Below are 24,207 nucleotides of genomic sequence, written 5' to 3' on the forward strand. Positions count from 1 at the left end.
TATTTCCCCCAACAATTGGATCCTCAGTTTACTGACTTTGGAAGGATGAAAGGACGAGTCAACCTTAAGCAGGTCGAGATTGAACTCATGGCAGCAAGCAATGAGTTAGCCTGCAATGCTGCATTCTAAGCACTGCGCCACCATGGCTCTTTTATAAAAGCTGCAAAGCAACAAGCCAACTTTCCCTCAAAAGGGTAATATTACTTTATAAGGGAATGTGACTTAAAAACCCCTAGATTATTTCTATACCCAAAGACTACTAATATTTTCAAGCCATCACTCCTTGAAATCCTGCAAGAGCACCAAATCATAAAATATTTGAGTGGTTCAAAGTTAATTCAAGGGCTTGTTCAAGCACCAAATTTTGTTCCTTAAACCTGACACACAGCCACCCCACACAACAGCACATCCTTCATGCACGCACACACAGAAGCACACACCAATACACAGAACAATGCTAGATTAAAATAATGCAACCCCTGGAAAACGCTTACTTTGATCTGGATATTCATTCCAGGTGTCAGGTCCTCTGGAATAATGATTGTGTAACGTTCCCGCCCTGTCAGTCCTAGGCTCTCTGCATCCTGGCCAGGGAGATACTGTAGAGGGATGACTCCCATGCCCACCAGATTACTGCGGTGAATCCTCTCATAGCTCTCTGCAAGGACTGCTTTGATACCCTGAGGAACATACAAGGGCATTAATAGTCAATTTAAAAAAAAAAAAAAAAAAGGTTGTAGAAAAGACGTGGCTAATTATTTTCTGGGCAACTATGCAGAGAAAAGGCCTCAGGTCCATTCTTAAGGCTGATTCCATCATAAATAGGAATTCTATGAGTATTTTCAAACATGGGTCTTAGCCTATAAACGGTTGGATAATAGAGGTTGAAACTAGGATTGTGTAAATCACAATAATGAAACAGAATATTTCCGTCTGGAACTTTAATCTAGAATTTATGGAAGTTAAATTCATCCAAAATAAAATATAATGTCATTGGGCTCTGAACATATAGAGTTGGGAGAAACAAATGCATTCATATCCTTGAATGTCCTGTTGCTAAACCCCAGTGTTTAATTTTGGCATTATGGCCTCTTCAGTCATAATGTCTAACTAGGATTAAATATGGACTACATTTCATTACAAATAGTATATCCATTCAGAATTTAAAATACTTGACCTTGAGGGTCAAGTGGGCTTGGTGACAGCATCTATGCAAAGGATTTAAAACTGGAATTGAACTACTGACCCAGGAGTCAAGAGTATGACAAGGTTGGTAAAATGCAAATCCACTTTATTGGTCAGAAGCCATTTGGAGTGTGAGGACCAAATCTGGCCACTACTTTTTCAGAAGAATTCAATCAAAGAGTAAGAGGGGCAAAGAAATGCAATGAGAATGATTAGAGATGTTGATTAGTTTTGAGAAAAAATAATGAGGGGGAGGATATCTGCCAGTCAGTGTAGACTGGCAACCACACGGAGGAGAGCCTTCTCAGTAGTAGCTCAGACCCTTTGGAACAATCTCCCCAAGGAGCCAAGGTGGCGCAGTGGTTAAATGCAGCACTGCAGGCTACTGCTAGATCAGCAGGTCAGCGGTTCAAATCTCACCGGCTCAGGGTTGACTCAGCCTTCCATCCTTCCGAGGTGGGTAAAATGAGGACCCAGATTGTTGGGGGCAATATGCTGACTCTCTGTAAACCGCTTAGAGAGGCCTGAAAGGCCTATGAAGCGGTATATAAGTCTACTGCTATTGCTATTGCTATTGCTCCCCGTGGAGATTCGTACCCTCACCACCCTCCAGACCTTCCGCGCAGCCCTTAAAATCTGGCTATCCCGTCAGGCCTGGGGCTAAAGATTGTAACCCACCCCCACCCGAATGGTATGAATGATGTGTTCTTTTTAATTATGTATTGTTCTTATGTGTCATGGTTTGTATCCCCTTCCCCCATGAGTTGTAAGCTGCCCTGAGTCCCCCCAGGGAAAAGGGCGGCCTATAAATAAACTTTCAAATTCAAATTCAAATTCAAATATGACAGAACTTTTTAAACTGCTAAATTGTGACATGAAAGTCAAGATCTGTTCTCCACACCCCCATAGAATACAAGTAGTCCTCCACTTATGACCACAATTGAGCCCCAAATTTTTGTTGCTCAGTGAGATAATTTTGTTCAGTGAATTTTGCCCCATTTTATAACCTTTCTTGCCACAGTTGGTAAGTGAATCACTGAGGTTTTTAAGTTAGTAGCAACACTTTTAAGTGAATTCCCCACTGACTTTGCTTGTCAGGTCACAAAAGGTGATCCACTTGACCCCAGGAGACTGTGACCGTTATATTTATGAATGTAAAATATGAGTCAGTGGCCAAGCATCTGGGTGAAAAAAAGGTCATAAGTCAGGTTTTTCAGTGCCATTGTAATTTCAGTCACTAAATGAACCATTGTAAGTTGAGACTACCACGTAAAATAATGTTATAATAATGTATATATCTGAAAAAAAATTCCTAGGAGAAAGAGGTGTTTGACACAGAGAATGAATAGATAACAAAAAATGGAGAGCAAGAGGTGGACTCCATTGGTTCATCCAAACCTATGATGCCATGAAGCCCACTCTTACTAGAATAGCCTACTTACCAGCAGGAAAGGCCCCTTGGCAGCCCAGTCCCGGGAACTTCCTGAGCCATATTCCTTACCAGCCAATATGATAAGTGGGTGGCTGGCTTGTAGGTATCTCTCAGAAGCATCAAATACGTCCAGCTAGAGGCACAGAATGCAATTGAAGCTCAAATAGTGAATTAATGTCTCCAGTTAGAGATTTCTACCTTCTTTGCCTGTTGTAGATTAACTCACTAACTATTGTAGTGTAACACATTTTACATTAAGACGTGACTATAAAAAAACAATGAACTATGAAAGCACAATTGGCCCTTCCCTGTAACTCATTCATTTGTCAAATGAAATTAAGGATCCCTGCATCTCTACAATGAATGCTGTAGAGATAAAAGTGGCATTTCCCCCCTTTCTGTCTTACACATTACTCACAAAGTGTCTTTTGGTGCTCTCTGAGCTTGGTTGTTTTCTTACAGACATTTCATTACCCAAAGTAGGTAACATCATCAGTGCTACTAAAGAGTGGAGTTTGCTCTCAGTTTTTGTTGCTGAACCTTTTGGGTCCCCGTTTATGCCCCTGCCGATCATCCTGCATCTCCATCCTGTCAGAGAGAGAGGGCAATGGACAAAGAGGACATGGTCGGGGAGTGTCCTTCCCCCTCCAGCTGTTGTTAATATACTGTTTTTCTCAGACTTTTGGACTTTTGGACCTGGTGCCCCTTGTGGGAGAGGATCGGGACATTAACTTCCTCTTCCATATCAGGACAATTCTGAGCAAATTCCATTTGGTACTACTACGCAGTTTTTAAATTTTTAAATCTGTATGGTGAGTGCTGTGGTATGATTGTGGTTGATTGAATGTACCCACTTTTATTAATCATATTGTTGTTATTTTGTTTTAAATCGTTTGTGGGATCGTCTGATAGTATGGTTGTGTATGTTTGAGAAGGCTGGGACCGGGTACCTCCTGCACTGAGTGCTCTGCAGAAGTGTTAGGGGGGCCTAGGCCTAATCCCATCCTTAGGATGTCTGATTCGAAGGGCCTGCTGGGGAACCCGGTGGCTATGGGGGAGGGTGAAGGGACCATGGACACGGGAGTGGGCTGGAACATTACGGTCATAACAGGGAGGGGCAGATATGGCGGGGACTTTAGAGCTAGCCATTACCGGGGAAGGAGGGTTCGCTACGTCATAGAGATCCCCCTACCAGCCCTATAAGTTCCACTCCAAGGCCAAATGGCATGAGTAGTCAGGGCCCTGGTCTCAGGCTGCTGTTGCTAAATGCCAGGTCTGTGGTTCACAAGGCTCCCCTCGTCCGGGACCTAATTTTAGAGGAGAGGGAACACCTGGCATGTATTACTGGTACCTGGCTGGGCCCGGAGGGATGAGTCCCCCTCACTGAGATGTGCCCAGAGGGTTTTCAGGTGCTTCATCAGCCGTGACCCCAGTTAAGGGGTGGGGGAGTGGCCATTGTTATCCGAGGGTCTCTAGTTCCTCGTAGGATTCCTGCTCCGGAGCTTGTCGGGTGTGAGTCCTTACTGGTGAAATTGGACCTTGAGGGTCAAGTGGGCTTGTTGTTAACGTACCTGCCTCCCAACAGCGTTACAACAGCTCTCTCCTCGCTCCTTGAGTCAGTAGCCGAGCTGGCAGTTGAGTTCCCCAGGCTTATGGTGCTGGGGGATTTCAATTTGCCTTCGCTCGGTGAGCACTCCGATGGAGCACAGGAGTTCATGGCTTCCATGACAGCCATGGGCTTGACCCAAGTAATTTGGGGCCCGACTCACTCAGCAGGTCACATGCTCGACCTTGTATTTCTCTCGGAGCAGTGGAGTTGTGATCTTGGTTTGAGGGGTATTGAGATCTTGCCCCTGTCATGGTTGGACCACTTCCTACTGAGGCTTGACTTTCGGAGGCCAATCCCCCACTGTAGGGAGGAGGAACCGATTAGGTGGTTCCACCCCAGGCACCTTATGGACCCTCCGGGTTTTCAGACAGCGCTTGGTGTCATACCTGATACTCTCGTCCGCAGTCCGGTGGAGGCCTTGGTCGCTGCTTGGAACTCAGCGGCGGTGGGGGCCCTTAACCGGATTGCGCCTTTACGGCCTCCCTGAGGTAGCGGATCCAGGAGGGCTCCTTGGTTCACTGAAGAACTCTGGGAGATGAAACGCCAAAAGAGACGCCTAGAGCGCCGCTGGAGGGCCAGTAAGTCCGAGTCAGACCGAGCACTGATGAGCGCCTGCATCAGAGCCTATCTCCTGGCAATTCGGACATCAAAAAGCACATATTTTGCCGCTCTGATTGCATCCGCTGAGTTGCGCCCAGCCACCTTGTTCAGAATAACCCACTCCCTCTTGAAAAAACCACACAACTACCAGACAAGATGTACCATCTCCCCTCCCTGGAAGGGCAAGGTGTTATGGAACAAAAACCTAGCCGTATGACTACCAGACGAATGGAAAAACAAGCTAAAAGGCAACAACCTCAACAATTATCGGCCATCGATCAAGAGTTACAGCAACAAGCTCAGAAGCCGTGGGAGGAGCTAGGCCAAAGGTTAAACAGGCCATGCAGGAGGCTCTTAAAAAGCTTCAGGTAACCAAAGATGACAACTAAGATTCTAACATGGAATGTCAATGGACTGAATTCTCCACAGAAGAGAAAGAAAATATTTCACTATCTTAAACAGTTTAAGAATGATATAATTTGTTTGCAAGAAACTCATATCAAATCAACTGATCAAAAATATCTGTTTAATCCAAAACTTGGTCAACATTTTGTAACTTCTGCTATGGAAAAGAAAAATGGTATAGTCGTATACTTAGGAAAAGACATCAAAGCTGAATTAATTGAAGCAGATCCCTTTGGAAGATATATCGCGTTAGATCTAATCTTAGAAGGGAAAAAGACATTACTTTTGGGAATTTATGCTCCTAATCAACAGCAAGACGGATTCTATAGAAATCTTCATGCTAAATTAGTACAGTGGGATTATAGGTCTTGTATACTATTGGGTGACTGGAACGGTGTGATAGACACTAAAAGAGATAAGAAGACCTCTCGCCCAAATACTAAAATGTGAGCTAAGCTACCCAAACCTTTTTTTGACATGATGGACGACTTTGAATTGAGAGATATTTGGCGAGAAAGAAACGCAGAGGAACATGATTTCACTTTCTTTTCTGATAGACATCAATCCCTTTCAAGGATTGATTTTATACTAATCACTAATGATTTGCTTTCTAGGGTGAAGAAGACAAAGATTGCGGCGAGGGTCCTTTCGGATCATAACCCAGTTTGGATGGAATTGGGAAGGGCAGTGCAGGCAAGAAGGTCTTGGAGACTGAATGAAAACTTATTCAGATATGAAAAGTATATTAATGATTGTAAAAAATTGTTATCTGAATACTTTGTTTTGAATATGAATAAGGGTACACCTATGGAATTCGTATGGGATGCAAGCAAAGCGTATATGAGAGGAGTGCTGATGAATATAAATAAAACACATAGACATAAACAAGGGCTAAAACGAACAGAATTGGAAGAGGAAATTAAGAGGAAAGAGTTGGAGTTAACAATGAATCCAGGCGATACAAAGGTTAAGGAAACAATTACCATATTAAAATCTCAATTTGACATGTTGATCTCTGACCAGGTAGCCACTAGTTTATTATATGCAAAACACAATACTTTTTGTAACGCAAACAAACCTGGCAGATGGTTAGCTTATCAGATTAGGAAAAAAAGGAAAACTCGAAATATATCTAAATTTAGATGATTTATAGAGGGAAGGAGGTGTTTCAACAGGAGGAGATTCAAAAGGCATTTCAGGAATTTTTTACAGAATTGTATAAAGGGGATAAAATTAATGGTTTAGATACAGACAAATACTTAGATAAAGAGAAAATACCCGCGGTTAGAGAAGAGCACAGGCAAAAATTGAACCAACCAATAACCTCGGGGGAAATTTTGCAGGTAATTAAGCAACTAAAGTTAGGGAAAGCACCAGGTACAGATGGTTTGACAGCGGTTTACTATAAAAATTTACAGTTAGAAATGGTAGAACCTCTTAGAGAATTATTTAATAAGATTCAAACGGAAGGTAAAACAAAAATATTAGCTATAAATATGAATAGTAAACAAAAGGAAGAACTAGGAGGGATGCTAGGATGTGAGGTAGTCAAAAAAGTCAAATATCTTGGAGTTAGTATTTTAACCTCAAATGGGAAACTACATAAGCATAATTATGAACCACTTTGGCATAGTATACAGACAGAGATGAAAAAATGGGAGAAATTGCACTTATCTTTGTTGGGTAGAATAGCAGCAGTGAAAATGAACATCTTACCAAAATTTTTATTTCTCTTCCAAATGTTACCCATACTCAAAAAAGATGCGAATCTTTTAGAATGGCAGAAGGGTATCAACAAATTTGTATGGGCAGGAAAAAAGCCGAGGGTAAAGAGGAAAATAATGCAAGATGTACGTGAGAGAGGAGGATTGAAACTACCTAACCTAAAACTATATTATGATGCAGTGGCGCTATCTGTAATTAGTGATTGGACTCATTTAACTAATGATAGAATACTCAATATCGAGGGACACGATCTGGTATATGGTTGGCATGCTTACCTGTTATTCAACAAAAAATTGGATAAGAATTTTAAAAGTCCTATTTTAAGAAATGCTTTACTGCGGGTCTGGAAAAAATACCAATATAAATTAAATGACAAGATACCCATGTGGGCAATTCCTAGACATGCAATTGAAAATATGAATATAGCACAAAAACAGGACAGAACTACCTACAGACAGCTTCTCATATTGGAAAGGGGGGTACTACAACTAAAATCTTTAAAGGTATTAAAAGAGGAGAAGGTAGTTCAAACATGGTTCCAGTATGGGCAATTACAAGCCAGGTGGAAAATAGATCAAAAAATTGGTTTTACCCAAGTTGAGGATAATTTGTTTAAACAAATAAGAGATCAAAGTTTAATGCATATAAAGAGGATATATAATGTATTAATACAGATGGATTCGGAAACAGAATTAGTTAAAGATTGTATGATAAAGTGGGCTCAAAATATTGAAGAACCAATAATGTTGGATACATGGGAAAGAATCTGGGTAAGAAATGTGAAATTTACACAAGCTCAAAACCTGAGAGAAAGTTTTTATAAGATGTTCTATAGATGGCATTTAGATCCTAAAAAGCTGGCTTCTATGTATCCGAATGTACAGCCTAAATGTTGAGGTGTGGTTCTCTCGATGCTACATATTTTCATATATGGTGGACCTGCCAAAAGGTTAAGGCATTTTGGATAAAAATATGGTGGATTATGCAAAATATCTTTAAAAGAAGGATAAAGTTTACTCCTCAGTTATTTTTACTAGGTATATGTACTGATTTTACAGTGGTAGAGACTAACTTGATTCTGCACCTAATAACGGCGGCAAGACTGTTGGTGGCGCAATACTGGAAGAAGGAAGACTTGCCTACAACTCAAGAATGGACATTGAAAGTTACAAATTTAGCCGAGATGGCTAAAATATCGGCATGTCTTAAAGATCATTCAAATGAAAGATATAAACGAGACTGGAAAAAATGGATTGACTATATACAAAACAAATACGGGACTAAGAAATTCCAGATAGCCTATGCTTAAGATCAGGAATGATTTAAACTGTTCAAAGTTAGTGTAGCAGGAAGAAGCTAAGATCAATGTAGAGATGTTATCAACCTCTTTTTTTATTTCTTTTTTCTCAATATATTTTAGACTGTGTTTGTTAAAAATCTATACTGTGTACGGGCTCTGGGAAGTCGGGGGGGGAGGGAGGTGGGGTGTTGGGGGGGAGGGTGGGGGGAGGGAGGGATATATACTATGTGTTAGATTTCAATGTAATGCGACTTCACATGTATACTGTTTCTCTTTAATTTCTCTGTAAAAATAGGACAAGTTGAGTACATTGACATATAGTGGAAATACACCAAGGGGAGGAGTGGAATAGAAGAAAGATGGGTAGAGAGGGCGGGAGAGAGGATGGAAGGGAGGGTGAGAAGGAAGGGAGGGAGTGGATAGGGAGAGAGGAGTGGTAGAGGGGGAGAGGAAGTAGGGTGGAGGGGAATGATGGAGGGAAGATAGGAAGTTGGAGGGGGTGGAAGAAAGAGGTGTATGGAGAGTGGAAGAGGTATATTGGGTTTCTATTTTGGGGGGGTTTGTTGACAAGAGGAATTGCTGTGATTATTGTTTAATGTTGTATGGCCCCGGCTATGCACAGTATATATGTGAGTGTATGAAAATGAAAAAATGGAAAATAAAAACATTTTAATAAAAAAAAAAGGGAGGGATGCGGGTAATCCTTTACAAGGTAGAGCTGAGGAATTTGTCCAATTTCTAGCGGATAAAGTCGCTCGGCTTCGGACAGACCTGGACTCCAATTGCTCAGAGCCAGCCGACCCCCCAGGGGAGGGCCTTCTCTGTGGCTGCTCTGGCCCTCTGGAACGATCTCCCCGTGGAGATTCGGACCCTCTCCACCCTTCAGGCCTTCCGCAAAGCCGTCAAGACCTGGCTGTTCCGGCAGGCCTGGGGCTGATGAGTTCCCAGCCCCACTCGAATTGTTGCGGCTGTTGAGTAGCTTTTAATCTGTTTTTTGTATTTTGTTTTTGTCTTGTGTCGTTTTCTTTGTATTTCTCCCCTTCCCCATTGGTTTGTTAGCCGCCCTGAGTCCCTCTGGGAATAGGGCGGCATACAAGTATAATAAACTATAACTATATTCTAGTGGTTTTCCCTGCCAGTGTTGGTGGGGCTGGTCTTGTGAGTTCTTTATTGGGCTGGTAACTGTTACCTTATTTCACAGTTGTTTGATTGAGTATTGTTTACTTCTTGTTTGTCTGATGTTAATCTTGGAGTTAATTCATGTTCTTCTAGATGTGTTCTGACCTAGGCTTCCCCAAACCACGAAGCAGACTCCTTGTCCCGACAAAAAGCCCTTTTTATTAAGTTACTGTGAATTCCTCTCATTCACATCCAGCAAAATCTTTCAAGGGTGAATTTACAGTCACAGAGCTTATCTGGCTTGGAGAGCTGCCAGGCCGATATCTTCAAAACTTGGCAAGGAGTCTCAGAGAGTCATGAACCAATTAAGTGAACTAATTGTGTCCTGCAAACTCAACTCCCCTTTCGCTCCTCTTTTATTTCCTCTGGGAGGGGCCATTCATCATCCACCTGTGGCCTTACTCCCAAGTCAACCCTTGTTTCTTAGCTGTTCCCTTCGTCTGGCAACTCTATGCATGCGCACACTGGGAACAAGCTCCAGCTGTTTGTCTGCCTCACTGATGTTTGACTCCAAAGGCAGCTGATAAATGTCAGACAGTCCTGGCCCCATCTTTGCCTCCAACACAGAGCATTCATCAGAGCCTTCCCGAGACTACAGGACTGGCCCATGTTCCTCCCCAACCTCCTCATTGTATGAATCTGCTGCCAGCTCCTTTGGCCACTGGTAGGCCCCAACAAGGTGTTGATTGCTGGTGTTTGGCAGTCCCAATCAAGCAACTGCCAAACAAGCTAACAGTAAACAGGCCAACCAAAGATCCTCTACGACCATCTGCACCAACACTGACAGGGCAAACCATCAGAATATAAACTGAGAGCAAACCCCACTCCTTACTAGTACTGATGATGTTACCTAGTTTGGGTAATGAAACATCTGAAAGAAAACAACCAAGCTCAGAAAGCACCGACGGTCCTTCATGAGTAATGTATAAGACACAAAGGAAAAAATGCCACTTTTTCCCCCCTATAGCAATTGTAGAGATATAGGGACCATTCGTTTAATTTGGTAAATGAATGAGTTACAGGGAAGAAGCAGCTGTGCTTTCATAGTTCATTGTTTTTTTTATAGTCATATCTTAGTGTGAAATGCATGGGGATATATATTTATTTGTATATTTATTTCACACACACACACACACACACACACCCATACCGAGATGGCAAGCAAAAGCCATGTCTTGGGAAATCACCCAATGTGTTATTTTCATAACAGGAAAAGATCCAAAATCACTTTGAACTAGAGGATATAATTTAGAATAACAGAGTTGGAAGGGACCCTGAAGGTCTTCTAGTCTAGTTCCTGCTTAGACAAGAAATCCTACACCACTTCAGACAAATGGATATCCAACATCTTAAAGACTTCCAGTGTTGGAGCATTCATAACTTCTGGAGGCAAGCTGCAGCCTATTAAACACATAGACTGAAACTTCTGCCTGAAAGGAGACAATCCTGCAGCAGCAAGAAAGCCAAAACTACATGGTGAAGGGGGCGAAACCTAATGGTGGGAGGGAAAATACTTACAGTTTCATCCGATGGGAAGTGGATGGTTTGCGGGGCCTGCTTCTTAAGGAATTTGTTCAATAGACGTATGTTTGCAAATGTTCCTCTTGCCATGACAGCATCATTGCCCCGGCGTGAGCCATACGAGTTGAAATCTCGAGGAGTGAGACTATCAAGAGGCAAAAGAGGCAAGTCTTAATATTCAAAAGCTCTAAAGTGTTTAATAAATAAGCAGAGAGATTCAATCCCCCGGCCTGAAGCTTCTTTCAATGAAGGAACCCTACAGTAGTACACAATAGCCACTCAAATAACCTTGATTGGACAATATTACTTCAAAGATTTCATTGGCAGAATACCTATGCTAAGAGGAAGTGTGTGTGTGTGTAAAGCAAATATCTTTCAAGTCTTCTCTAACTTGAACTCTTCAGATTTGTTGAGATGCAACTTGAAAAATATCTACCATGCTGGCTGACAGTTCTAGGAGACCCAATCCCAATCAAGTCTTTAGGATGCCATGTTTGAGGGCTTCCTCTAAAAAGGTAATCAAGGAAGAATAGACTTGTGGAACATCTTCAAAACATTTTCAAAACATTTGAAACATTTGTAAATGATCCCTTGTAATAATATGTGAGAAAAACTAAGAACTGGCAAAAAATGCTACTGAGGAAACAATCAGGTAGGAATAGCAATAGCACTTAGACTTATATACCGCTTCACAATGCTTTACAGCCCTCTCTGAGAGGTTTACATAGTCAGCATAAAGTAAAGGTAAAGGTCCCCTTTGCACATATGTGCTAATTGTTCCCGACTCTAGGGAGCAGTGCTCATCTCTGTTTCAAAGCCGAAGAGCCAGTGCTGTTCGAAGACGTCTCCGTGGTCATGACTAAAGGCTGAAGGTGCATGGAATGCTATTTATCTTTCCAACAAAGGTGGTTTCTATTTTTCTACTTGCATTTTTTTTACATGCCTTTGAACTGCTAGGTTGGCTGCTAAGTTAGGACAAATAACGGGAGCTCACTCCATTACATGGCGCTAGGGATTCAAACTGCTGATCTGTCAACCTTTCTGACTGACAAGCTCAGCATCTTAGCCACTGAGCCACCACGTCCCTTAGTCAACATATTGCCCCCCCCCCCAACAATCTGGGTTTTTACCGACCTCAAAAGGACAGAAGGCTGAGTCTACCTTGAGCTGTTGAGAATCAAACTGCCAAACTGCTGGAAGCTGACAACCGGCAGTCAGCAAAAGTAGCCTGCAGTACTGCATTCTAACCACTGCGCCACAACGGCTTTTTATAAGATGAGAGAGGATACAGCCTGAAGCTGCAAAACAGCTAGTGGAAGAGGCTCAGAAGAGACCGTCCCTTTTTTTTTATACTGTAAATGAAATGGTGGCAGATATATAGCATTACAATGAAGAAGGGGCAGATTATCTGGTCTGTTTCTCATCTGTATATCCAGGAAGAGTAATACCTCTAACACAAACAAAAATAATTCAAGGGGCTAAATATGCCAGAAAGATGTTTCAATGCACAATAGAAAGAAATCCCACACTCAGCATTTGAATCACACAATACAATTTGGAGGATTTAAAGACTGAGTACTTTAATACAAAGCATGCTGGATGGGGAATTCTGGGAGTTGAAGTCCAGAGAAGCTGAGGTTGAGAAACACTGTTCTAGGACACGGGTGGTGGCGGGATTCAGCTGGTTCTCTCCGGATCGTGTGAACCATAGCAATGACTCTTCTGCCCACATGCCCGGATGTAACGCGCAAGCACTGTGCACATGGTGGCTCATGCACTCACATTTGCAAACTGGTAGGGAAGGCAAGTGAATCCCACCTCTGGACACGGGTGACTAGATACACGTTTATAACTATGAATGTGCCTCCAAAATGATTCAGAAAATATGCTTTGCTTTTGTGCACGGATAGCATTTCTCTTTCATTAAAGAAACTACTATATTTTTCGGAGTATAAGATGCTCCGGAGTGTAAGACGCACCTTAGTTTTTGGGGAGGAAAATAATAATAAGAAAAATTCTGCCTCTGCCTACCAGCATCCATGGTAACAAGGTCAGCCAATGAATAGGCATAGCAACTAAGTCAGCCAATGAGGGCTATTTGGACTATGGAACTTCTATATGAGCAACAAGGAGACAGGAAGGAGCCTAGCTTAGCTGAGAACTGAAAGTGAAGCTGCTTGTGTTTTGCTTGCATTTACTGCTACCTTGGGAAACTTGCTTTTGGTAATGTATTATATATTATTATTATTTTGAATCTTGCTGAATCAGTTACTGTGCTTTCTGAATGTGATTGCTGCTGCAAATTCTAACCAGCCAGGTCAGCTTCAGCACTTTCTGCAGCCTGATTCAGCACAGCTGATTGGCGGGTGGATCGGACTGTCAGAATACCCCCAATCAGCTGTTCCAGGCTGCAGGGATTGCTATAGACCATCGCTGCCTCCATGCCTCACATTTTTGGCTACTGGTGGCAGTGGGCAGGGCTACATTCGATGTATAAGACGCACCCAAATTTTCACCTCTTTTTTTGGGGGGGGGGGGAAGGTGCGTCTTGTACTCCGAAAAATACGGTAACTTTCTTCTTGGAGTCTAGAAAAAAAACAGAGACACCAGGAATCTCATCACAAGAATTGGTGCAATGAGGAGAGCAGTTACAAAGTATTTCTTTTCAGCACTGGCAGTAGTTACACAGACCCAGTAATTGGGTTCTAGATATTGCTGTTGAAATCTACAACCAAACAACTAAATGATGGCGAAGAGAGTAGGTAGAATTTCTCTCTCCGGAAGGAATTCCTCTCCTTCAGGGTGTTAACTGGACTCACCCTCTGCCAGTCAAGTAACGGGCAGCTGGACTGTTTCTTGCTATATTCCCTGCAGGAGATATATGGTCAGTTGTCACAGAATCACCGAGATTCAGCAGGACATAAGCATCCAGTATGGATTTAGGGGGATGAAGCTCCAGGGTCTGGGGGTGAAAAAAGATCACAAAAAAGGGTCAAGTTTATTTGTCAGGGATATGAATGAGGACTGGTTTATGAGAACAGAAATATACCAAGCTTTTATTCCTCCAAAGTATCTAAGAACTGGACATTCTTAATCATATTGGAAAAATCTAAATGTACATAACCTTTCTTTTTTCTCACTTTGTGCTGTTTTGCCTAAAATTTGAACCTCAAATTCTAGGAAGAACAGTGTTTTAAAATAATTACTAAACTTGCTATTCCCAAAAGTAAATAGGAAGCAATTCATATAGATAATTCCCTAACCAGAGATACGAATATGGAGGGGGAGATAGTCAGAGGTTCACATCCCCCACCTTCTATTTGTATATCCACCTTTCCTCCTGCATCCAAATAATCTAAAGATTATAAACTGAATTGTTATTCAATCAGAGCACTGACCTAATTAGAAGATAATCTAGTTACTTGAAATACTTTTGCATATGTAAAAGTTTATTTCCTTCTAATGAATACTCATTTTAATTTTCCTTCCTTCCTTCCTTCCTTCCTTCCTTCCTTCCTTCCTTCCTTCCTTCCTTCCTTCCTTCCCTCCCTCCCTCCCTCCCTCCCTCCCTCCCTCTCTCAAGATACTTCTTATACTTCATACTTTGTTAGTAGACAGGGTACTTTTGTTTATACTTTACAAAACGTTTAGAGAAACTTTTTTAAAAACCTAAATCATTTAAACAAACCACAACACACAAAGCATGTTTATCGGCAAATTCATCAAAGGGCCATGAAAAGAGAATTACCAGGTTTTCAAAAAATGGAGGAGATTTAATATATGTGGATTTTGGATTCCAAGCATATAGTTTGTCTGATGAGACATCTAAGTCATTCCAAGATTTGTTTACTGTCTGGAAAATTAAAAAAAAAATTAGGATACAAACATAGCAAACTTAAATTTTCTAAATCCCTTTATCTCCAGTCTAAGGAAATAAAGTAAGGTCAGATAAGTTATTTTTGATTCAGAAACAGATAAAAGTTATTTTTGATTCAGAAACACATGAAAACATGCAGGTTTATGCTTATTGTTCAATTTCTGAACAAAGGCTTTATTCTTTTACACATTCATCAGGCCATGCCTGTTTTTCCAACTCAGTCTTAGTCTGACCTGGTTAAGTTTGAGACCAGGAAAATCAAATAGTGCCTATTTATAATGTTCCTTCTCTGAAAAGACCCTGTTCTGACTCAGCCTTAGCAGAAAAAAGAAACAGAATTCTTGTCCCGAAAAACCCCTCTTTATTTATGCCCTGTGAATTAATGGCATTCACATATCGGAAAAGTCCAGGCAATAATCTTTCGAAGAGTTACCGTATTTTCACCCATATAACCTGCGGGTTATATGCGTTTTTTACATGCACAGCGCCCCCCTGCGGGGTATAAAAGTGGGCGGGGTATACGTAAAATATTTTACACAGATTAACTAAAGGGAGAGCTTGGGACCACCACTTTCCTCGCGGCAGTGGGCTGGCTCGGCGGCTCGGGCTCCTTTTCTCCCTTTTCCTGCTTGGGTTTCGGGACGCCTTCGTGAAAACCCCACCCCTGGCTATGGGCGAAGCGACCAGGAAGAAGCAGGAGGTGAGAGGAAGCCCGGATTCTGCAGCCCCTCGCCTTCTCTGGGCTTGGAAGTCCGGCAGGAAGGGAAGGGGAGGAGGCGGCGGCGCGGCTGTGGCTCCGTTTTCACACACACACACCCCCCTCCCTTCTTCTGCTTTGCTCTGTGAAAGGGCTTCACTGCCGAAGCATTTTGGTTTAAAAAAAAAAACACCGTCCCTTTCTCTCTCCAGTTAACAGGGCCAACCCAAGTGGTGCATTTTATCTGGGAGACGCCACGCAACGAGGGAATCTCCTTTTGGGGGGGGGTGTGAGACGCTGACAGAAAAAGGGCAAGCAGTGGCCGTGTGAGGCGGCCTTGAGAGCTCCAAACGACCTACCGTACTGGCTGGCGAGGTTAGTTCTCTAAAGGCCGTTGAAAGCTCCGGGGAAACCCCTTTTTCCGCCCTCAGAGCCCCCGGTGCTTCCTCAACCCCCCCACACTTTTTCCTCTTTGGTTCACCCCACCCCCGCCCTCAAGGGCCCGGGACTCTGGGAAAGTGTGCAGCTGGGGGGCTGGGGAGGAGAGAGCGTCTACCGTTCCTCACGGGAGGCACTTCGAGCCCCGCCGTATCTGAGAGGCTCTTAGTCGTCGGTGTGGGAGAGGAGAGAAAGGTTAAAATGTTTTTGAAACATAAAAGAATCCTTTGTGGGCAAACTTAAAGCTGCTGGGCTGCACGGGCTTGCTGTAAATTGAGGGCATGTTTTGCCTTTATTTATTTTGCCGCCTCCCCTTCCCTTCCTCGGAGGGGACCGCTCGGAGCAAAGGGACCCCCGCCTCGTTAAAGCCGCATCCGACGCTTCACCTACAAACGATCCCGATTCTCCCGCGTCCTTCCTTCCTTCCCTCCCTTCAATGTACCGTACTCTTCCTATAAAGAGAAGGGAAGCGTGAACAAACTCCAGGCAGGAGATGGGCTCGCGTAGAGGTACCAGAAGTTTAACCGTTTCACCTAAGCCACAGCTCGTCCTCTCTTGGGACAGCCTTCCACCGACATTAAAACGATGCGTGAACTTGCGAAAAACTGTGGCAGGCGCGGAGGGGAGGGAGGGAGCGAAAAAAGAAGCGAGAAACGGATATTTTCTCCCTCTCGTGAAGGGGGGAGGATCTGGTGCTTTCCGGCTCGGGCTCCTTTTCTCCCTTTTCCTGCTTGGGTTTCGGGACGCCTTCGTGAAAACCCCACCCCTGGCTATGGGCGAAGCGACCAGGAAGAAGCAGGAGGTGGGAGGAAGCCCGGATTCTGCAGCCCCTCGCCTTCTCTGGGCTTGGAAGTCCGGCAGGAAGGGAAGGGGAGCAGGCGGCGGTGCGGCTGTGGCTCCGTTTTCACACACACACACACCCCTCCCTTCTTCTGCTTTGTTCTGTGAAAGGGCTTCACTGCCGAAGCATTTTGGTTTAAAAAAAAAAAAACACCGTCCCTTTCTCTCTCCAGTTAACAGGGCCAACCCAAGTGGTGCATTTTATCTGGGAGACGACACACACACACACGACACGTGCGGCAGGAGGAGCGGCGTCCTCCGCGCTCTCGGCTGCCACAAACGCCACGCAACGAGGGAATCTCCTTTTGGGGGGGGGGGTGAGGCGCTGACAGAAAAAGGGCAAGCAGTGGCCGTGTGAGGCGGCCTTGAGAGCTCCAAACGACCTACCATACTCCGTTTTCACACACACACACACCCCTCCTTCTTCTGCTTTGCTCTGTGAAAGGGCTTCACTGCCGAAGCATTTTGGTTTAAAAAAAAAAAACACCGTCCCTTTCTCTCTCCAGTTAACAGGGCCAACCCAAGTGGTGCATTTTATCTGGGAGACGACACACACACACACGACACGTGCGGCAGGAGGAGCGGCGTCCTCCGCGCTCTCGGCTGCCACAAACGCCACGCAACGAGGGAATCTCCTTTTGGGGGGGGTGAGGCGCTGACAGAAAAAGGGCAAGCAGTGGCCGTGTGAGGCGGCCTTGAGAGCTCCAAACGACCTACCATACTCCGTTTTCACACACACACACACCCCTCCCTTCTTCTGCTTTGCTCTGTGAAAGGGCTTCACTGCCGAAGCATTTTGGTTTAAAAAAAAAAAAACACCGTCCCTTTCTCTCTCCAGTTAACAGGGCCAACCCAATCCCGCGTCCTTCCTTCCCTCCCTTCAGAGCGAGGAAGCGGCAGGTCGTCCTCTCTTGGGACAACTTGCGAAAAACTGGAGGGAGGGAGCGAAAAAAGAAACGAGAAACGGATATTTTCTCCCTCTCGTGAAGGGGGGGGATCTGGTGCTTTCTCCGCTCGGCGACTAAGAGCCTCTCAGATACGGCGGGGCTCGAAGTGCCTCCCGTGAGGAACGGTAGATGCTCTCTCGCCTGCCAGAAGGGAGCAAAAAAATAACAAAGGAGCGGAGAAAGCACCAGATCCTCCCCCCTTCACGAGAGGGAGAAATCCATTTCTGGCTTCTTTTTTTGCTCCCTTCTGGCGAAGGGGGGAGGGATCTGGTGCTTTCTCCGCTCCTTTGTTATTTTTTTGCTCCCTTCTGGCAGGCGAGAGAGCATCTACCGTTCCTCACGGGAGGCACTTCGAGCCCCGCCGTATCTGAGAGGCTCTTAGTCGCCGAGCGGAGAAAGCACCAGAAGGGAGCAAAAAAAGAAGCCAGAAACGGATTTCTCCCTCTCGTGAAGGGGGGGGGGATCTGGTGCTTTCTCCGCTCGGCGACTAAGAGCCTCTCAGATACGGCGGGGCTCGAAGTGCCTCCCGTGAGGAACGGTAGATGCTCTCTCGCCTGCCAGAAGGGAGCAAAAAAATAACAAAGGAGCGGAGAAAGCACCAGATCCCTCCCCCCTTCGCCAGAAGGGAGCAAAAAAAGAAGCCAGAAACGGATTTCTCCCTCTCGTGAAGGGGGGAGGATCTGGTGCTTTCTCCGCTCCTTTGTTATTTTTTTGCTCCCTTCTGGCAGGCGAGAGAGCATCTACCGTTCCTCACGGGAGGCACTTCGAGCCCCGCCGTATCTGAGAGGCTCTTAGTCGCCGAGCGGAGAAAGCACCAGATCCCCCCCCCTTCACGAGAGGGAGAAATCCGTTTCTGGCTTCTTTTTTTGCTCCCTTCTGGTGCTTTCTCCGCTCGGCGACTAAGAGCCTCTCAGATACGGCGGGGCTCGAAGTGCCTCCCGTGAGGAACGGTAGATGCTCTCTCGCCTGCCAGAAGGGAGCAAAAAAATAACAAAGGAGCGGAGAAAGCACCAGATCCCTCCCCCCTTCGCCAGAAGGGAGCAAAAAAAGAAGCCAGAAATGGATTTCTCCCTCTCGTGAAGGGGGGAGGATCTGGTGCTTTCTCCGCTCCTTTGTTATTTTTTTGCTCCCTTCTGGCAGGCGAGAGAGCATCTACCGTTCCTCACGGGAGGCACTTCGAGCCCCGCCGTATCTGAGAGGCTCTTAGTCGCCGAGCGGAGAAAGCACCAGATCCCCCCCCCCTTCACGAGAGGGAGAAAATATCCGTTTCTCGTTTCTTTTTTCGCTCCCTCCCTCCAGTTTTTCGCAAGTTGTCCCAAGAGAGGACGACCTGCCGCTTCCTCGCTCTGAAGGGAGGGAAGGAAGGACGCGGGATTGGGTTGGCCCTGTTAACTGGAGAGAGAAAGGGACGGTGTTTTTTTTTTTTAAACCAAAATGCTTCGGCAGTGAAGCCCTTTCACAGAGCAAAGCAGAAGAAGGGAGGGGTGTGTGTGTGTGTGAAAACGGAGCCACAGCCGCACCGCCGCCTGCTCCCCTTCCCTTCCTGCCGGACTTCCAAGCCCAGAGAAGGCGAGGGGCTGCAGAATCCGGGCTTCCTCTCACCTCCTGCTTCTTCCTGGTCGCTTCGCCCATAGCCAGGGGTGGGGTTTTCACAAAGGCGTCCCGAAACCCAAGCAGGAAAAGGGAGAAAAGGAGCCCGAGCCGGAAAGCACCAGATCCTCCCCCCTTCACGAGAGGGAGAAAATATCCGTTTCTCGCTTCTTTTTTCGCTCCCTCCCTCCCCTCCGCGCCTGCCACAGTTTTTCGCAAGTTCACGCATCGTTTTAATGTCGGTGGAAGGCTGTCCCAAGAGAGGACGAGCTGTGGCTTAGGTGAAACGGTTAAACTTCTGGTACCTCTACGCGAGCCCATCTCCTGCCTGGAGTTTGTTCACGCTTCCCTTCTCTTTATAGGAAGAGTACGGTACATTGAAGGGAGGGAAGGAAGGAAGGACGCGGGAGAATCGGGATCGTTTGTAGGTGAAGCGTCGGATGCGGCTTTAACGAGGCGGGGGTCCCTTTTGCTCCGAGCGGTCCCCTCCGAGGAAGGGAAGGGGAGGCGGCAAAATAAATAAAGGCAAAACATGCCCTCAATTTACAGCAAGCCCGTGCAGCCCAGCAGCTTTAAGTTTGCCCACAAAGGATTCTTTTTATGTTTCAAAAACATTTTAACCTTTCTCTCCTCTCCCACACCGACGACTAAGAGCCTCTCAGATACGGCGGGGCTCGAAGTGCCTCCCGTGAGGAACGGTAGATGCTCTCTCCTCCCCAGCCCCCCAGCTGCACACTTTCCCAGAGTCCCGGGCCCTTGAGGGCGGGGGTGGGGTGAACCAAAGAGGAAAAAGTGTGGGGGGGTTGAGGAAGCACCGGGGGCTCCGAGGGCGGAAAAAGGGGTTTCCCCGGAGCTTTCAACGGCCTTTAGAGAACTAACCTCGCCAGCCAGTACGGTAGGTCGTTTGGAGCTCTCAAGGCCGCCTCACACGGCCACTGCTTGCCCTTTTTCTGTCAGCGTCTCACACCCCCCCCAAAAGGAGATTCCCTCATTGCGTGGCGTCTCCCAGATAAAATGCACCACTTGGGTTGGCCCTGTTAACTGGAGAGAGAAAGGGACGGTGTTTTTTTTTTTAAACCAAAATGCTTCGGCAGTGAAGCCCTTTCACAGAGCAAAGCAGAAGAAGGGAGGGGGGTGTGTGTGTGTGAAAACGGAGCCACAGCCGCGCCGCCGCCTCCTCCCCTTCCCTTCCTGCCGGACTTCCAAGCCCAGAGAAGGCGAGGGGCTGCAGAATCCGGGCTTCCTCTCACCTCCTGCTTCTTCCTGGTCGCTTCGCCCATAGCCAGGGGTGGGGTTTTCACGAAGGCGTCCCGAAACCCAAGCATTTTTTTTTCTATTGAATTTCAAGATCTCTCCCTTGAGTTGAGTTCCTCCAACCCCTCCCCAGCTCGCCCAGGCTTTCTCCTCCAATTGGTTTTAATGGGTAGGTCCGATGGAATAGCGCTAATGTAATGTTTGCCGATGGCTTACTCATTGCGGGTTATATAAGTGGGCGGGGTATACGGGAAACATTTTACACGATCTTGAAAATCTGCAGGTTATTCGCGTGGGCGGGTTATTTGCGTGGGCGGGTTATATGGGTGAAAATACGGTAACTGCAGAAACATACCTTATCAGTTCCTTGAGATAATTGCCAGGCTGGGAGCTTCCAGCCACAAAGCTGTAAATTGAGTTCTGGCAAGCATGAAACACAATGAGCAAAATCTTCAGAAATCTGAACTGTTGTCTCCTACAACAACCACTCCCCTTTCTTTCTATTTATTCCCCAACCAGGGAGAGCCATTCAGCCTCCACGTGTGCGTTGCTTTCTGAGTCGACTCCTTGTCCTCAGTTGTTCTCCTCTCCTAACAACTCTGTGCATACATGCATCTGGAACAGGCCCCAGTGGTTCTTCCTAGCCACTTATCTCAGATTCCAAAGGCAGCTGCCTCTCGGGTGGCTGGAAAATGTCAGGCGGCCCTGGCTCTATCTCTGCTTCCGATGCAGGGCATCCATCAGCGCCTTCCCCAGACTCCAGAACTGGCCCATGTTCCTTCCCAACCTCCTCATTGTTTGACAAGCCAAAACAGGTTCCCCAAAATTTTCATTGTTTCCAACAAGGTTTAAAAAGTGCCCCAAAGTTTGGTCAATCCCATATTGGCCCTTTCCTCATCTTTCTGGTGATTTTTTTATTAGAATATAATTCTCTTACCCAGCTCATAAGGGAACTCTCACTTGTTTTGGAGGAACCTTTATGATTTCGACTGAAATTTTAACTTACAGGTAACAAGTAGCAAATGTAACATCAGAGCAAATGCAGAAAGCACAATTTAACACTAAATTTACCTCTATTTTCTGGTAGACCTCTTTAAACATTCCTGGAATTACATATTGACGTTCAATGGCTTGGATCTCATCTCTCAGAGGCCAAATATCCTTCAGAAAGATCTTTTTGCCTTCTGCATTGGCACCTGCAATTAATGGAACACTGGTTTTCAGCAGGTATCCTTTAGACTACTAGCGTTAGAGGTGGTACTCAGCAAGTTCTGGAGAACCGGTAGCGGAAGGTTTGAGTAGTTCGGAGAACCAGTAAATGCTACCTCTGACTGGCCCCACCCCCATCTCTTCTCTGCCTCCTGAGTCCCAGCTAATTGGAAGGAAATGGGGATTTTACAGTATCCTTCCCCTGCCATGCCCACCAAGCCACACCTACAGAACCGGTAGTAAATTTTTTTGAATCCCACCACTGACTAGCTTGTCTTCCATAGAGGCAATGAGCTGAACTGGATCTCATTTTCTATAGCCAGGTTGATCCCTTCTCCATGTATGTATGTATGTATGTATGTATGTATGTATGTATGTATGTATGTATGATGTTTAAGGAATACAGAGAAATATGGAGAATAGTCTTTTATGATCCCAATCCCTTTACACACTCCATCTGTACACATAGAGACCTGGAGATTTGGTATGGTTTCTAACTTATTTAAAGTCACACCCTTCTTCAAAAATTCAAATAGTTTGCAAATGATATGCCTTACCTAGAGGATCCTTTTCAAAGTCAATCCTTACGGTCCCTGCAATAGCGTAAGCGATTACCAGTGGAGGGGAGGCCAGAAAATTAGCACGTGTGTTTGGATGGACCCGGCCTTCAAAGTTCCTGTTTCCAGACAGCACCCCTACAGCTACTAAGTCTCCCTGCAAAAATACCATACATATTGGGGAAAAAATTGTTTCTATTTGTTCACATCATCAAGATATAATGTCCATTAAAAGCACATGAAATCTCACTCCTCATTAAAGATTATGCTAAACAGCCTCTAATATTGAATAAAAACTGGAAGTTGGCTATCCATTTCCAAATAAAGTTCAAAGTTACTTTTCCTGTACTGTAAGAGCAAGGAATTCTTTTACAGCAGGATTTTTCAAACTGGGCAACTTTAAAATGTGCCCTCTTCAATTCCCAGGATTCTCAGATAGCTTATGAGTTGGAAGTCTACATATTGTAAAGTTGTCAAGTTGGGAGAGCACTGTTTTTAAAGCAGGGGTGGGGAACATGGCACTTTCATGACGTGAACTTCAACTCCCAGAATTCCTGAGCCAGCCATACAGGCCTTAGGAATTCTGGGAGTTGAAGTCCACAAATAATAAAGGGGTCTTGGTTCCCCACCTCTGTTTTAAAGAGACACAATTCTATCATGTCAATAGTTCTTAAACTGTGCAGTGCAAGAGCATGATAACTATCATTAAATATTACACTGACAATGTTAGATCAATGTAAAATAAATAAGCATTTTCCTTCTATAAATAGTCTTTGACTTCCAACCACAATTGGCCCATGATTTTGGTCTCTAAGCAATGTGGTCATTAAACAAATCATCATCAGACCTGATTTTACTGCCATTTTTATGAGGGTTAAGTGAATCTGCTTGTTGGAAGCCAGCTGCAAAGGTTGCAAATTGTGATTATATGACCACAAGATACTGCAACCATTGTAACGAAAGTTGGTTGCCAAGCATCCTGCCACCATGTGACTGTGGTAGTGGTGTGAAAGTTGCAACTTCAAGGATGAGTCCATTGGCCATTGTAATTATGAACCATTATTAAATGAACAGTGGTAAGTGAACAGCTACCTGTAAGAACAATAAGCCTTCGCTCCTGCGTATCTAAAGTGTTCATACATGCTTCCACTCTCTATCCACAAATCCAGCCACTGCCAATCCCATTTTTTGCTTGGTTCTGATCATTTGTATGCAAAATTGCAACAACACGGGACAAAAAAACCTCAGCAATACCTGAGTAATGGCTTCAACTACAGATTCCGGCAAAGGCCCACTATTACCAATGCATGTCATGCACCCATAGCCAACTACATCAAACCTGTGGAGAGGATGAAAGTCAATATATTACCAATGGACTTGTAGTAGAAAAGGAAAGATCACACAATTTCTCCTGTTTGCCAGATCATGTAATAAATTCAGAATAATAACGATAGTGTTGGTGATGACGATGGTACATTCTTCTAACTGGGCAAGGAAGCTTTGCATAATCTGATTCCTATGAAGGGGACAGCAGGAGGCTGGATAACTGTTTAGATATATTGTTCCACATGTTTCAAATAGTGAAATCGTAACCATAACCTCCTCTCACAATCACTCTCTGCTTATGGCCTTTGTAAAAACTGGTTGTAGACCGCTGCTCAGACGGAGGATGGGGGGGGGGGGAAGTTGACTGCGTATAAAAGGAATTTTTCCAGCTTAACCTTTTTTCTGACACATCACTTTATGAGCAGGGGGGATAAGTATTCAGGTTGTTGTTTAATAAAGATTAATTTTATAAACTCCACACATCATGAGACACTTTATCCTCTTACGTACAATTCA

The 24,207-nt window shown here is 44.9% G+C and overlaps 1 protein-coding gene across 5 annotated transcripts in view; it reads right to left on the reverse strand.

Moving 5' to 3' along the window:
• Positions 1–24,207, reverse strand: part of ACO1 (aconitase 1) — a 75,354-nt gene that overhangs the window by 1,328 nt on the left and 49,819 nt on the right. For all 5 annotated transcript variants that reach the window (XM_032213182.1, XM_032213178.1, XM_032213180.1 and 2 more), the window contains 8 exons: positions 23,620–23,704; positions 22,366–22,522; positions 21,671–21,795; positions 14,705–14,809; positions 13,776–13,918; positions 10,954–11,101; positions 2,628–2,750; positions 495–680 (listed from right to left, as the gene is read on the reverse strand). In XM_032213182.1, the coding sequence (XP_032069073.1) occupies positions 495–680; positions 2,628–2,750; positions 10,954–11,101; positions 13,776–13,918; positions 14,705–14,809; positions 21,671–21,795; positions 22,366–22,522; positions 23,620–23,704 (1,072 nt within the window). The remainder of the gene's footprint in view (positions 1–494; positions 681–2,627; positions 2,751–10,953; positions 11,102–13,775; positions 13,919–14,704; positions 14,810–21,670; positions 21,796–22,365; positions 22,523–23,619; positions 23,705–24,207) is intronic.

This window comes from Thamnophis elegans, chromosome 3 (assembly GCF_009769535.1).
Source record: "Thamnophis elegans isolate rThaEle1 chromosome 3, rThaEle1.pri, whole genome shotgun sequence".
Taxonomy (NCBI): domain Eukaryota; kingdom Metazoa; phylum Chordata; class Lepidosauria; order Squamata; family Colubridae; genus Thamnophis; species Thamnophis elegans.